General features: G+C 42.6%; 1 protein-coding gene across 1 annotated transcript; it reads right to left on the reverse strand.

Annotated features, from left to right (window-relative positions):
- Window positions 1-1,713: 1,713 nt before the first annotated feature.
- On the reverse strand, window positions 1,714-6,576 carry LOC112068418 (heterogeneous nuclear ribonucleoprotein R). The gene is made up of 11 exons (XM_024135576.2): window positions 6,480-6,576; window positions 5,409-5,575; window positions 5,173-5,291; window positions 4,910-5,017; window positions 4,674-4,787; window positions 4,290-4,466; window positions 3,883-4,018; window positions 3,580-3,785; window positions 3,244-3,396; window positions 3,044-3,153; window positions 1,714-2,947 (listed from the first exon to the last, which is right to left on the reverse strand). The coding sequence occupies exons 2-11, from the start codon at window positions 5,569-5,571 to the stop codon at window positions 2,416-2,418; spliced, it is 1,818 nt and encodes a 605-aa protein (XP_023991344.1). The 5' UTR covers window positions 5,572-5,575; window positions 6,480-6,576; the 3' UTR covers window positions 1,714-2,415.
- Between the last annotated feature and the right edge of the window lie 8,983 nt (window positions 6,577-15,559).

The raw sequence follows: 15,559 nt of genomic DNA on the forward strand, positions 1-15,559 counted from the left end.
TATATGGTTAGCAGATGTCAATGCGAGCGTAGCGAAATGCTTGTCGTAAAGTGCTAGTCCCAAATTTCATGAGATTAAATAAAAGATGGAAAACAGAAAGGAAAATGCCACACACTGCTGCTCATGCTCCCAGATGGTTTTATTTATAACAAACGTGTCGACCCTTTGGTCTTCATCAGGCACCCCAAAAATGTTCCATACGCACAAAAAGCTTATTCTCTCAAATGTTGTGCACAAATTTGTGTACCTCCCTTTTAGTGAGCATTTCTCCTTTGCCAAGATAATCCATCCACCTGACTGACTGGTGTGGCATATCAAGAAGCTGATTAAACAGCATGATCATGACACAGGTGCACCTTGTGCTGGGGACAATAAAAGGCCACTCTAAAATATGCAGTTGTGTCACAACACAATGCCACAAATGTCTCAAGTTGAGGAAGTGTGTAATTGACATGCTGACTGCAGGAATGTCCTTCAGAGATGTTGCCTGAGAAGTATATGTTACTTTCTCTACCATTTTATTTATTTATTTATTTTACCATTATTTTACCAGGTAAGTTGACTGAGAACACGTTCTCATTTGCAGCAACGGCCTGGGGAATAGTTACAGGGGAGAGGAGGGGGATGAATGAGCCAATTGTAAACTGGGGATTATTAGGTGACCGTGATGGTTGAGGGCCAGATTGGGAATTTAGCCAGGACACCGGGGTTAACACCCCTACTCTTACGATAAGTGCCATGGGATCTTTAATGACCTCAGAGTCACCTCCTTCATTTTAGAGAATTTGGCAGAATGTCCAACCCGCCTCACAACCGTAGACCACGTGTAACCACGCCAGCCCAGGACCACCACATCCGGCTTCTCCACCTGCGGGATCGTCTGAGACCAGCCACCAGGACAGCTGATGAAACTGAGGAGTATTTCTGTCTGTAATAAAGCTCTTTGGTGGGGAAAAACAAATTCTAATTTGCTGGACCTGGCTCCCCAGTGTGTGGGCTTGGCTCCCAAGTGTGTGGGCCTATGCCCTCCCAGGCCCACCCATGACTGCACCCCTGCCCAGTTATGTGAAATCCATAGATCAGGGCCTAATTATTTTATTTGAATTGACTGATTTCTTTATTTGAACTGTAACTCAATAAAATCTATGAAATTGTTGCATGTTGCGTTTATATTCTTGTTCAGTATAATTGCTCACCCTTTTGTAAAGGAACACAGTTCAGGTTGAGTTTGTTCATCACTCAAGCGATGCTGCTCTCACTTCACCACCTGGATCAGTTGGAATAAAAGGAGAAAACAAATACAAATACAGTGATAGAATGGGACCGAAGATGTTTGCTCTGAGAATTTCTCTGTGAAAATACAGAAGGGCTTGAGGGGTCATTGCTACAGCGACAAGACAAACGATTAGCACCACTGACATTACTTATGATAATTTGCTAATAACTTTTTAACCCTTTGGAGAATCTTGGTGTGTAATAGCAAATCACTGAGTAATTGCGCCTCGTGGTGTTTGAGTGGAGGCGAGTTGCAGCTGATCCAGGGCCTTCAGGGAAGTGGAATGTATTTGCATTCTTGGTTGTTCTGGTCTTCCAGTTTAATCCAACGTAGAAGATTAAGGTAGAAAAATCTGCATTGTTGTACAAACAAGCTGCTATGGTGTTACCAAGATCATAAGAGTGGCATTTCCTGAATAAAAAGAAAATTAAAAAAATTAGTTAAAATGTTTTTATTCAGTCATTCATACATTGTTTGTGCGCTGTCATAAATTATTTTGGTATTTGATCATTGAAATTTGGTCTCCTGATTTATTCCATGAGCAAAAAGCTGAGAAAATCTTGTTCCAAATGTGAAATTTGAGATAGATTTAGGAATAGACTAAATACTGAATGACACCATTGAATTTGATGGTATCTGGCAATTGAATAAAACAATTTTATTGAAACGGAATAAACATAAAAAGTTATGAATACAAACAGAGAAACTGCTATGGCTTCCCAAAGAAAACATAGGAAGTTATTGTACCAGCAAAAAAAATGATAATTTACCTCTAGAAATGCTAGACACACTTTTAGGTAAAAGTGATTTGTGAGTTAAAACATACGTCCCATGTAACAGTTAGAAAGGATTCAGCAAAACAGTTACATTCACATCTAGAGGCCAAAATACAATTCCAGCCAATCAAGCAGATTCTGGGGGTCTGACCACTTTTCTCTCTCAGTGATGTTTATTTTCTTCGTGAGGGATGGAGAATAAAAAGTCAAAAGAATTGCAGCCAAATGTTTTTTCGGGGGGTATTTCTGTTGTTGTACTTCTGTCAAATGCCTTTTTCATGTGTCTTCTTCATTACCTTAACCATAGTTACCGGAATAGTCGCCACCTTGCTGCTGGGCGATGGGCTGAGACCCCCAGTTCTACTAGTTGGTCTGCCGGCGCTTTGAGTCAGGCTGGACGAAGACGTCTGCCTTCCTCTTCCCGCCCCCATGGTTCCCCCTGGCTTTTCGGTTACCGCGGCCCCTCTGTGGCTGGAAGGGTCCCCCACGGGCCCTTACTCTGCCATCCCTGGGCCCTCCAATGGGTGGACCCCTCTCCGCATAGCCCTGTGTGGGTGGTGGTCTGCGGGCCCTGGGTGGGGGTAGGCCTTCCCTGCTGGGCAGTCTGCCATGGCCCCTCATGCTGTACAAGTCCTCGTAACCGTAGTGGGGGTCCTCGTAACCGTAGTAGGGGTCCTCGTAACCGTAATAGCGGTCCTCGTAACCGTAGTAGGGGTCCTCGTAACCGTAGTAGGGGTCCTCGTAACCTCTGCGGGGGTCGTGATAGTCAAAGCCGTAGTAGTCATCGTAGCTGTTGTAGTCTGGGGGATAGGCGGCATAGTCCCCGCTCCCTCGGCCACGGACCCTATCTGGTGGAGGTATGCGTGGCGGTGGGTGGTTGTAATCAGCATCATTCCTGCAGAAAACATATCAGCTTCAATGTAATCCCATGATGGGAGATCTACTCAATCAGATAATAGATTAGTAAATCCCAGTCTCTCTGTGGCCTCACCTTCGGTTTCTGGTGGCCTGGCGCTGAGCATTTCGCGCTTTCTTCCTCTTTGCCATTCTTATCTCAATCTCCCCTCCCCCCAGCTCCTTCCCATTCATTTCTGCCATTGCCTAAGACAAACAGGAAAATTGTTACATAGCCGAAGCAAGGCAAACCCCCTCCAACAAAAAACTGAAAACAATTAATATGTTTTAACCCACCTTCACAGCTGCGTCCTTGTCTTCAAAGTGGACAAAGGCGTAGTCTTCTATCTTATTCAACCGGTCCACTTTGCCAAAGGCAGAGAAGGTCTTCTCCAGTAGCTCCTCTGTGACTGAGGCGGCCAGCTTCCTGACAAACAAGACCTTCACCTGCTGACTCACACAGACATCAAAGTTCAACTCAGTTTAGAAAAGTATAAATAAAAGCACAAGTTGAATAAAAGACAACAGAAGTGGAACACAGAGGGGTAAAACAAAAACAAGAGATGGGGAGAGAAAGAAAGAAGTGTGAGAGCGAGTGAGATCCACAAAGTGAGAGAGAGAGATGAGACTCACCTGGGCCAAGGCACCCGCATTGCGCTCAGTGACCGGGTTGGCCCACTCCACAGTGACCGGGTTCCCCCACACCATCACCGTGTCACTCATTAGGCAGAGGCGGGCCTCGGCTGCAGACTTGTGGTCCTCGTACTCCAGGAAACAGAAGCCACGGTTCTTCTCCTTGTCATCCGTCTGGGGGTAGAGGATCACTTCCTGAAGCCCCTCTGGAGGAAGAAGGAGAGTCACATCACTGATATCTGACCAATGATGACCCAAAGAATATAAAACAGTGTAAACAAAATTGGCCTGCACTTAACTGACCTGTGACTTTGCTGAAGTCCTCCAATATATTCTCTCTGGTCTTGTTCTTTGGGATTGATCCGACAAACAGGCGGTTGTTTGCTACGGATTTGCATACTCCAAGGTATTTCCTAGACCGGATTTCATAGTTGTCACACTGAAAACAAGAGTAGAGGAAAGATGGCTTTGTAGGGTTGAAAAGGTAGCTGAAAGTGGTCCGACAACTGCTCCAATGAAATATGTATCACATCTTGGGTCGGTTTCTCAGACACAAATTAACTCTGGCCCTAGACTAAAAAGCACACCCAATGAAGATTCCCTATTGAAAGCGATTTTTAGTGCAGGACCAGGCTTAATCGGTGTCTGGGAAACAGCCCCTTGGTTCTTAGAAGATAAACTAAGACTATAGACTGGCTGCAGGGACTTACAAGTTTCACTGCCTCAGTTGCTGCATCCTTGCCGCAGAAGGTAATGAAGGCGTAGCCCCGGTTCTGACCTGACAGTGGGTCCATCATTAACCTCAGGTCCCAGATTGGGCCCGCCTTCTCAAACAAAGGCACCAGCTCATCTTCATACAGGTCCCTGGGGATCTTTCCCACAAACACCTAAAGGCAGAAAACAGAGCCTGAGTGAGGGTTACACAATGTGATCGGGGAAGACTGCTGTAGTGTTGCTATCAACTTTTCTGTTGACATTCTTCCACAGTCTTGCAAACTCATTTATCTTCCCTATATCAGTCAATGGCTTGCCACGATGACCATGACCCTTTCAAATAATGTTACTTGAAAACGAAGCAACTCCAGCAGCTTTACCTCAGTTCCAATCCCAGGCTGTTCTCCTTTAAACACTTCCTCTGGTGGGGGCCCTCCGTATTTCCTCTGTTCGGTGGTGACGTCCAGGGTGTATCCTGTCCGCTCCAGCAGTGCCTGGGGAACACGTAGACATCAGCATAACCACTGCATAACTACACAACCTGAGCAGGTGTACAGACACACACAGGAAGTTCTATTGACGCAACTGAATGAACTTTCAAACTGCTGCATTTTACCTTGATCTTGGACTCAGCAGGAACCTTAGTGGATTCTTGTACTTTACTTCCTTGCTTTTCCCTCTGTCTGTACGTCTTCATAGCTGTACAAAGAAAAGCACTTTTGTTCTGGAAATTAAACCACAGCAGAATTGATTTATGTATTGGTGTTATGAGCAGAGGAAAAATGATAGACCTCAATGTCAACTTCTTAGACTCTAATGCATCATAATTTAAACTGACTTCCATTCATTCTCGTTCATTCAGCTCCCCCTGTAACTCACCTGCACATGAGATAGGTCACTTTCTTTGAACTGTGAGAGTACAGACAGCGCTCCCTCTTCATTGAATGCCCGCAGAGCATCGATGACCCCCTCTTCTAGGTCAGCGTACGCCAGCAACCCTGTGGGTACAAGACAGATTACTACTACTACATACTGGCCTTTCATGGATCCTCGAGCAACATCACGTATCTTTAGAAAATAGATTAGACTCAGCCATTGTATGACAGATGCCCCACCGGTTGAGAATATGTTGTCGAGACTCTCAGCCACGTTCTGCCGCAGTCCAGCATCGATGAGTGTCTGGTAGTTCTCTGTGTGCTCACCTTCGGCCGCGACTTCCATAGGCTCATTTTCCTCCTTCATTGGGGCAGAACTATCGTTCACCTCGGCAGCAGCCATTCTCCTGGGAGAAAGGGGAATAGAGATAAGATAAAAAAACAGAATTTCAGTTAAAATGTTGCTCATTAGAACATAATATTTGACATTCTAATCTAAAACACAATCATATTGTTTCAACTGCTTTTTACAGATCATGACACTAGTAACTTGTAGAGAACACAAACGCCCCCATTTCTAACATGCATATTTGCAAATGCTGTCCTGTTGCAATAGTTACTCCCATCTAGCTATCCCCCCGAAAGTACTCAACAGTTCGCAAGAATATACCGTTATGCTTGTTAACGCTGCAGCTCAGTGTAAACAAGCGTAACGGAACGGTTGGTATCTTCTGGCAATCTTAACAGTTTGTATCTTTCAGATGGTAGCTAAGGATGTTGTAAATGCATCAGAAATGCTTAAACATTCATTTCAATGCGAACAACCGTGGTCTGCAATAACAAATACCTGGATACAAGTTAAAGGTACGTTTATATCGGGGGCAAGCTAGCTACAGTACCTAGTCAACTTAGTCAAGCCAAAGTACTGTATATAAAATGTTGCTTTGCGGTGTTTTTCTTGACTTAGCACCGTCCCGCCCCCTTCCAACAGCCAAAGTTAGCTAGCTAAAAGACTGGATTGTCACAATTTGGAACTTTCACATCCAACCAAATAATCGTTTTAGCGTTAGAAATACCAACATTAAAAAAACATAACCTAGTATCAAGATTCATAAGCTTGGCTACGCAAATAGCTAGTTAGCAGGGCTAACGTTAGCTAGTTAAAGACAAGGCCTGTTAGCTTGCTGGACACCTTTCAGAATTCGAATAAACCATCCGCCAAAAGAGGTGAACAATTAATAGTTAACAAACACGTACCTATCTTTTCCAGAAAAATAACAGTATCGTAAAATATATTTTTTCAGCAGTTACCCAGAAGAGTGATCCAATATGGCAAATATGAATAAGATGTTTGAGAAGAGTCGAAGCGAGAGGGATTGCTTCTTCTTCGATAGGGTTTAACGGCGGTTGGCATCCAATGTTAATGGTGCATTACCGCCACCAGCTGGACGGGGTATTGAATAAGCAACTTTTTATAAAACATTCCGGGAAAGATGGAAAACGACATCATACAAAATAAAACACATCAACTACAAATATAAAACATCATACTTCTTCAATCACAGTCCACTTCAAAATTACATCCCTACACAGGCTACATTCACCAACAGAATTTATTGCACCGCCTTGGCTGTGAAATCATGAAGACCCAAAAAACATTCAGCGGCATTCACAATGAATCCAATTTTCTTAGACTTCTTCTCCAATTGTGCTGTACAGTTTGACCATAGCAATAAATAATACAAAGTCCACCTTTTTAACATGTAGCATTTCACTATCCCTCGGTTGATGAGAAACATTCACAGGTCGTGGTGGCTCTACTATCATTACTTCTTTTCCGCCACTCGTTCCTTCCAATTTTCTCACTGCCTCCAGATAGGAGACACCTTTGCAACCTCATTCTCCCTAACAAGGCACACCAAAAATTCAGGCGCATGTTCACCTCCACAGTTGCAGCATTTCCCTTCATCTGGCATATATTCTTCCCTTCTGCACACACTTGACACAAGACCAAATCTTTTACATTAATGACACTGAAGGGGCTTGTACACAAAAGCTCTTACAGGGTATCTCATGAATCCTAACTTCATGTGTTCATCAAAGAACAGTAGCATGGATGAAGTGAACTTCTTTTCTACGTCCACCATGCAGGTCAATTGACGTGCACCAACCACTCCATCGATGTCTTCAGTTATATCCTCTGCCTTTATTTCTTACACCACCCCAGAAATAACCCCATTGATAGGCGCCCTGCTACCAAAATCCATGCAGGAAACATTCCACTCCGCAGACACACAAAAAATCAAAATGAGACCACTTCTTGTGACTTTCACCGACTCCACACTTTCTTCCAACACATTCCAGATTTTCCTGGAGATGTTAAACGGATTTCCAAGTAGCATTGATTCAAAACCCTGACTCCAACTAAAAACAGGTCTAGCAGTTCCCTATTTTCCAACATAGCTTTACTACTAGTTTCCCTTTTTCTTCGCCACTGTAACCCATTCATTCTCACTTTCTGTACCATTAGCTTCACTTGACTCACTAGCAGCTTCAAACAAAACCTCAATTTCCACCATCTTCCCGGGCCCCCAAAATCTGTCAACGAAAGACTTCTTCTTCTATGATATAATGGCGGTCCACAAACAATCGTTTAAGTAAATGCCGCCACCTTCTGTGCTGGAATGCACGATCAATCATGATCTGCCCAATTCTGTACTAACATGAAAATAAAATAAAAACAAATAAATCCCTACTAAGCTATACTACACCGTCCCCCTCCCCAATGCCATGAAACATTATCATGCTGAAACACTCCTCCATTAGGATTGTTCAGCATGCCAACAACCATTTCAACAGTAACATCTGTTACCCCAATCTCTCTTTTGCAGTCTCCACAATAACCTTCAACCTGGCATTTCTGCTTTCCACAAACCGAGTCGTATTGATAGCCTTACCAATAAAATCTATTCAGTCAACTTTACTCATTATCAAAGTGTCCTTTGACACTGCACACAAGGAAATTCTCAAAGCTGCTAATGAGAACCTTGACGACCTTGTACCTAGCCGGTGGGGATTCCGGTGGGGTGCCCCCACCCAGGCAGTGGCAGTGCTGGCAACACTAGCTGCAGTAACCCATGGGGAGGGGGTCACACTCGGACATTCAGAGAGGGGGTATATTATTGTGGCCCTGGCGGCACAAAATCAAAGTCGGACTGCATGGAGATGCGTGGGGACATGGTCATGACGGGTGGCCGTATTGTGGGTGTTTCAGGACTAAGGTGTACATTTGACCACCATTATCTAGGATGTGACAATGGTAAATAAATCTCTCAATTTTTGCTCATTATTTTGCGCGGTCTTGCAGGCCTTCTCATGCAGCTGCAACTGCAGTAACATTTGTAAWTCATGACCCATCTTGAGTTGGGCTCTGGGATGGTGCAATTGTTGAGAAAGTGAGCTTATGGTTGTGTGGGGGTAAGGGCTGAGTGTGTGTGTGTGAGTGTATGTGTGTATCCCACAACTGTTGCGAAGGAAGAAGTAAAAGATGTTAGGGACAATAGAGGATGATCCACAGCTATATATAATACAAATCGAGGTGAGGGCRATGGAAATGCATATGGCAAYTGATCTACTACAATCCGGTAAATGGCACTGTAWGCTCTTTTCAAAGGATGGATCCCAGTCGGTTCAGGGCTATGGGATACAGGGGGTCGAGGGTGGTCTGCCGGGCATTGGGATGACAACCCAACTCGGGTTGAGGAGGGCTTTTAGCGGGTGGAATAGTAGGGACCAATTGGAGGTTTACTTAGTAGAAATGCAAATATCATGGTACAACTATATAGACACTCAATCATTATGTTACTTTTTAATAGTACGTTTACAAAAATATATTCTGATTAAAAGACTGAAAGGTGTGTCTCATTATGGTAAGTGGTGAAATAAGTATAGCCAGTTACAATTGTAATGGCTTARCAGATAATAAGAAAAGACGATCAGTATTTACCTGGCTAAAAGAGAAGGATTATAATATCTATTGTTTACAGGAAACCCATTCAACAGTTTTAGATGAAGTTTTGTGGAAAAAGAACTGGGGGGGCAAAATATATTTCTCCCATGGGCAAAGAAATTCAAAAGGGGTGACGGTCTTAATTAACAATAATTTTGATCCAAATGTGCAAATTGTCCAAACAGATCCTCAAGGTAGATGGATTATTTTAAATATGTTATTGGACAATAAACAAATATGGCTGGTTAACCTATACGGTCCGAATAATGATGATCCAAGCTTCTTTGAAAATATATATAAGAATTTATCAACTCTACAAGCAACACTAGACTCTATTATTATAGTGGGAGATTTTAATACGGTCTTAAATACCTCTATAGACCGGAAAGGAAATCACACTACAAACTATCACCCTCAGGCACTTAAGGAAATCATGAATGTCATGGATATATTGGAATTAGTGGATATATGGAGACTTAAATACCCTGATTTAGTGAGATATACATGGCGGAGGCTGAATCAAGGTAGTCGTCTTGACTACTTTCTTATACCATTCTCTCTGGCACCAAAAGTTAAAAAAGTGTTGATAGGGGATAGAATGCGGTCGGATCATCACATAATTTTTAAAAAAAAAATTTATTTCACCTTTATTTAACCAGGTAGGCTAGTTGAGAACAAGTTCTCATTTGCAACTGCGACCTGGCCAAGATAAAGCATAGCAGTGTGAACAGACAACACAGAGTTACACATGGAGTAAACAATAACAGGTCAATAACATGGTAGAAAAAAAAGAGAATCTAATACAATGTGTGCAAAAGGCATGAGGTAGGCAATAAATCGAATAATTACAATTTAGCAGATTAACACTGGAGTGATAAATCATCAGATGATCATGTGCAAGAAGAGATACTGGTGTGGCAGAAGCAGAAAAGTAAATAAATAAGCAGTATGGGGGGTGAGGTAGGTAAATTGGGTGGGTAGTTTACAGATGGACTATGTACAGCTGCAGCGATCGGTTAGCTGCTCGGATAGCAGATTTTTTAAAGTTGTTGAGGGAGATAAAAGTCTCCAACTTCAGAGATTTTTGCAATTCGTTCCAGTCGCAGGCAGCAGAGAACTGGAAGGAAAGGCTTCCAAATGAGGTTTTGGCTTTAGGGATGATAAGTGAGATACCCTGCTGGAGCGCGTGCTGCGGGTGGGTGTAGCCATCGTGACCAGTGAACTGAGATAAGGCGGCACTTTACCTAGCATAGCCTTGTAGATGACCTGGAGCCAGTGGGTCTGACGACGAACATGTAGCGAGGGCCAGCCGACTAGGGCATACAGGTCGCAGTGGTGGGTCGTATAAGGTGCTTTAGTAACAAAACGAATGCACTGTGATAAACTGCATCCAGTTTGCTGAGTAGAGTATTGGAAGCTATTTTGTAGATGACATCGCCGAAGTCGAGGATCGTAGATAGTCAGTTTTACTAGGGTAAGTTTGGCGGCGTGAGTGAAGGAGGCTTTGTTGCGGAATAGAAAGCCGATTCTTGATTTGATTTTGGATTGGAGATGTTTGATATGAGTCTGGAAGGAGAGTTTGCAGTCTAGCCAGACACTAGGTACTTATAGATGTCCACATATTCTAGGTCGGAACCGTCCAGGGTGGTGATGCTAGTTGGGCGTTGCGGGTGCAGGCAGCGAAACGGTTGAAAAGCATCCATTTGGTTTTTACTAGCGTTTAAGAGCAGTTGGAGGACACGGAAGGAGTGTTGTATGGCATTTGAAGCTCGTTTGGAGGTTAGATAGCACAGTGTCCAAGGAAGGGCCGGAAGTATATAGAATGGTGGTCGTCTGCGTAGAGGTGGATCAGGGAATCGCCCCGCAGCAAGAGCAACATCATTGATGTATACAGAGAAAAGAGTCGGCCGAGAATTGAACCCTGTGGTACCCCCATAGAGACTGCCAGAGGACCGGACAACATGCCCTCCGATTTGACACACTGAACTCTGTCTGCAAAGTAGTTGGTGAACCAGGCAAGCAAGTCATTAGAAAACCGAGGCTACTGAGTCTGCCGATAAAGATATGGTGATTGACAGAGTCGAAAGCCTTGGCCAGGTCGATGAAGACGGCTGCACAGTAATGTCTTTTATCGATGGTGGTTATGATATCGTTTAGTACCTTGAGCGTGGCTGAGGTGCACCCGTGACGGCTCGGAAACCGGAATTGCACAGCGGAGAAGGTACGGTGGGATTCGAGATGGTCAGTGATCTGTTTGTTGAACTTGGCTTTCGAAGACCTTAGATAGGCAGGGCAGGATGGATATAGGTCTGTAACAGTTTGGGTCCAGGGTGTCTCCCCTTTGAAGAGGGGGATGACCGGCGGCAGCTTTCCAATCCTTGGGGATCTCAGATGATACGAAGGAGAGGTTGAACAGGCTGGTAATAGGGGGTGCAGACAATGGGGCGGACATTTTCAGAAATAGGGGTCCAGATTGTCAAGCCCAGCTGATTTGTATGGGTCCAGGTTTTCCAGCTCTTTCAGAACATCTGCTATCTGGATTTGGGTAAAGGAAAGCTGGGGAGGCTTGGCGCGAGTAGCAGCGGGGGGGGGCGCTGTTGGCCAGGTTGGAGTCGCCAGGAGGAAGGCATGGCAGCCATTGAGAAATGCTTGTTGAAGTCTTCGATTATCACGGATTTATCGGTGGTGACCGTGTTACCTAGCCTCAGTGCAGTGGCAGCTGGGAGGAGGTGCTCTTGTTCTCCATGGACTTTACAGTATCCCAGAACTTTTTGGAGTTAGAGCTACAGGATGCAAATTTCTGCTTGAAAAAGCTGGCTTTGCTTTCCTGACTGACTGCGTGTATTGGTTCCTGACTTCCCTGAACAGTTTGCATATCGCGGGGCTCTTCGATGCTATTGCAGTTCGCCACAGGATGTTTTTTGTGCTGGTCGAGGGCAGTCAGGTCTGGAGTGAACAAGGGCTATATCTGTTCTTGGTTCTGCATTTTTTGAACGGAGCATGCTTGTCTATATGGTGAGGAAGTAACATTTTAAGAATGACCAGGCATCTCAACTGACGGGATGAGGTCATATCCTTCCAGGGTACGCCGGCCCAGGTCGATTAGAAAGGCCTGCTCGCAAGAAGTGTTTTAGGGAGCGTTTGACAGTGATGAGGGGTGGTCCGTTTGACCGCGGACCCGTGGCGGATACAGGCAATGAGGCAGTGATCGCTGAAGATCTTGATTGAAGACAGCAGAGGTGTATTTGGAGGGCAGGTTGGTCAGGATAATGTCTATTAGGTGCCCATGTTTACGGATTTAGGGTTGTACTGGTGGGTTTCCTTGATGATTTGTGTGAGATTGAGGGCATCAAGCTTGGATTGTAGGACTGCGGGGTGTTAAGCATATCCCAGTTTAGGTCACTAACAGCAAAAACTCTGAAGCTAGATGGGGAGCGATCAATTCACAGATGGTGTCCAGGGCACAGCTGGGAGCTGGGGGGGTCGGTAGCAGGGCGCACAACAGTGAGCGACTTATTTCTGGAGAGATTAATTTTTAAATTAGAAGTTCGAACTGTTTGGGCATAGACCTGGAAAGTATGACAGAACTTTGCAGGCTATCTCTGCAGTAGATTGCAACTCCTCCCCTTTGGCAGTTCTATCTTGACGGAAAGTGTATAGTTGGGTATGGCATATATATTTCTCTTACAGAATTTCACGTGGGCGAGGATATTGGAAATTTAATCAAAGTCTACTAGATGATAATTGTTTAGAACTAGGAACGAACTTTATAACTGACTTTTTCAGACATAACATAGGTACAGCAGATCCCCTTATTGTATGGGACACTTTTAAGTGTGCCTTTAGAGGCCATGCAATTCAGTACTCATCTATAAAACAAAAGCAATTTAGATCAAAAGAGTCCATATTAACAAAGGAAATTGAAGGACTAACAGTACAGTTAGATAGCAATAAAAACGGTACACAGAGGCACAGAATAAGTTAGAGGAAAAACAAAAAGAAATGGAGGAACTTATTCAAGAAGATCCAGTGTAATATATTATAAAATAAAGCGAACTGGATGGAATATGGGGAAAAATGCCCCAATTCTTTTTCAATCTTCAATATAGAATGCTACCAAAAAAATTGTATTAAAACTTGTTACAAATGATGGAGTCACGCATGATTCACCAAAATATATTTTGAAAGAGGAAGTAAAGTACTTTAAGATATGTTTTCGTTTCAGGCTCCTCCATCTCCACTAACTGAAACTAATTGTATGGATTTTTTTCCTATTAATAATGTAAAATTAACATCTGTACAGAAAGACTCATGTGAAGGCAAATTACAGAGGAGGAAACTGCTTGATGCAATTGGGGCCTTTAAAGATGGGAAAACTCCAGGGCTGGATGGCATACCAGTGGAAGTATACAAAACTTTTTTTGATATACTCAAAGGACCATTATTAGCTTGTTTTTAACCACTCCTATATAAATGGTAGATTATCAGACACGCAACAAGAAGGTCTGATATCGTTATTACTGAAACAGGACCCAAGTGGTATATATAAAGATCCAGTCCAATTAAAAAATTGGAGACCTCTTACACTTCAGTGTTGTGATGCAAAAATCCTAGCAAATGCTTGGCGCATAGAATAAAAAATGTTTTGTCAGATATTATTCATCCTAATCAGACAGGTTTCTTACATGGACGATACATTGGAGATAATATAAGGCAAGTACTGGAAACAATAGAACACTATGAAATATCGGGACACCAGGCCTGGTTTTCATAGCTGATTTTGAAAGGTTTTGATAAAGTACGACTGGAGTTTATATATAAATGCTAGGATATTTCAATTTTGGGGAATCTCTTATAAATGGGTTAAAATTATGTATAGTAACCTAGGTGTAAATAGTAAATAATGGCTACATCTCAGAAAGTTTAAACTATCTAGAGGAGTAAAACAAGGTTGTCCACTATCGGCATATCTATTTATTATTGCCATCGAAATGTTAGCTGTTAAAATTAGATCAAACATTAATATTAAGGGATTAGAAATCCGTGGCTTAAAAACTAAGGTGTCATTGTATGCTGATGATCATGTTTTCTTTTAAAACCACAACTAAGTCTCTCCAGGGCCTCATAGAGGATCTAGATACCTTTGCTATCCTCTCTGGATTAAAACCAAATTATGATAATGTACCATATTACGTATTGGATAACTAAAATACACATTTTATATTGCCATGTAGTTTACCAATTAAATGGTCTGACGAGAGTGGACATACTCGGTATAAAAATCCCAAAGAAAGAAATGATCTCACTCTGTCACACCTGGCCTTAGTATTCTTTGTTTTCTTTATTATTTTAGTTAGGTCAGGGTGTGACATGGGGAATGTTTTGTGTTTTATCGTTTTGGTGTTTATATGGTAAAGGGGGTGTTGGGTGTAGTGTTGGGTTTGTGTTGAGTGTATGTGTCTAGCTGTGTCTATGTTGGTGTAGTTGTCTAGGAGAGTCTATGGTTGCCTGAATGGGTTCCCAATTAGAGACACTGATTTCTGTTGTCTCTGATTGGGAGCCATATTTAGGGTAGCCATAGGCTTTCGTTTGATGTGGGTAATTGTCTATGTTATAACGTTTGTAGCCTGTATGTGCACTACGTTCATAGCTTCACGGTCGTTTGTTTGTTTTGTTAGTTTTGTAATAGTGTTTTGTTTTTGGTTCTCCTTCTTCATAATAAAAAGGAAGATGGCTTATTTTCCTAATGCTGCGTTTTGGTCGTCAATCTCCACACGATCGTGACACACTCCAATAAATTTTTATAGAAAGTTAGCAAAAATAGATAAGATCTTGCTACCATGGAAAGGAACCTGTCTATTTGTGGAAAAATCACCCTGATTAACTCTTTAGTCATATCACAGTTTACCTATTTGCTTATGGTTTTGCCTACACCTAGTGACCTGCTTTTTAAATTATATGAACAAATAATATTCCATTTTATTTGGAACGGCAAGCCAGATAAATTAAAAGGGCCTATTTATATAACGAATATGAATTCGGAGGCAGAAATTATTAAATATTAAAGCATTAGACTCTCACTAAAGGCATCAGTCATACAAAAGTTATACTTAAATCCAAACTGGTTCTCTAGTAAATTGGTACGAATGTCTCATCCTATATTCAAGAAGGCGCTTTTCCCCTTTATTCAGATTACACCTGCTCACTTTCGGTTGTTTGAAAAGGAAATAATCTCCAAAATATCCTTATTTTTTAAACAAGCCTTAGAAAGTTGGTTGCAATTTCAGTTTAATCCACCTGAAAGGACGGAAACAATAGTACAACAAATATTGTGGTTAAATTCAATATAGTAATTGATAAAAAAACTGTATTTATTGAAGAA

The sequence above is a fragment of the Salvelinus sp. IW2-2015 genome, unplaced genomic scaffold, assembly GCF_002910315.2.
Source record: "Salvelinus sp. IW2-2015 unplaced genomic scaffold, ASM291031v2 Un_scaffold511, whole genome shotgun sequence".
Classification (NCBI taxonomy): Eukaryota; Metazoa; Chordata; class Actinopteri; order Salmoniformes; family Salmonidae; genus Salvelinus; species Salvelinus sp. IW2-2015.

Bases quoted from the DNA above. Each gene is read 5' to 3' on its own strand.
- LOC112068418 (XM_024135576.2), bottom strand. From the start codon at position 5,571: ATGGCTGCTGCCGAGGTGAACGATAGTTCTGCCCCAATGAAGGAGGAA. The intron at 3,154-3,243 runs GTGGGTTAAAAC...TGTTTGTCTTAG, and splicing joins ACAAGGACGCAGCTGTGAAG to GCAATGGCAGAAATGAATGG. The intron at 2,948-3,043 runs GTGAGGCCACAG...TGTTTTCTGCAG, and splicing joins CAGGCCACCAGAAACCGAAG to GAATGATGCTGATTACAACC.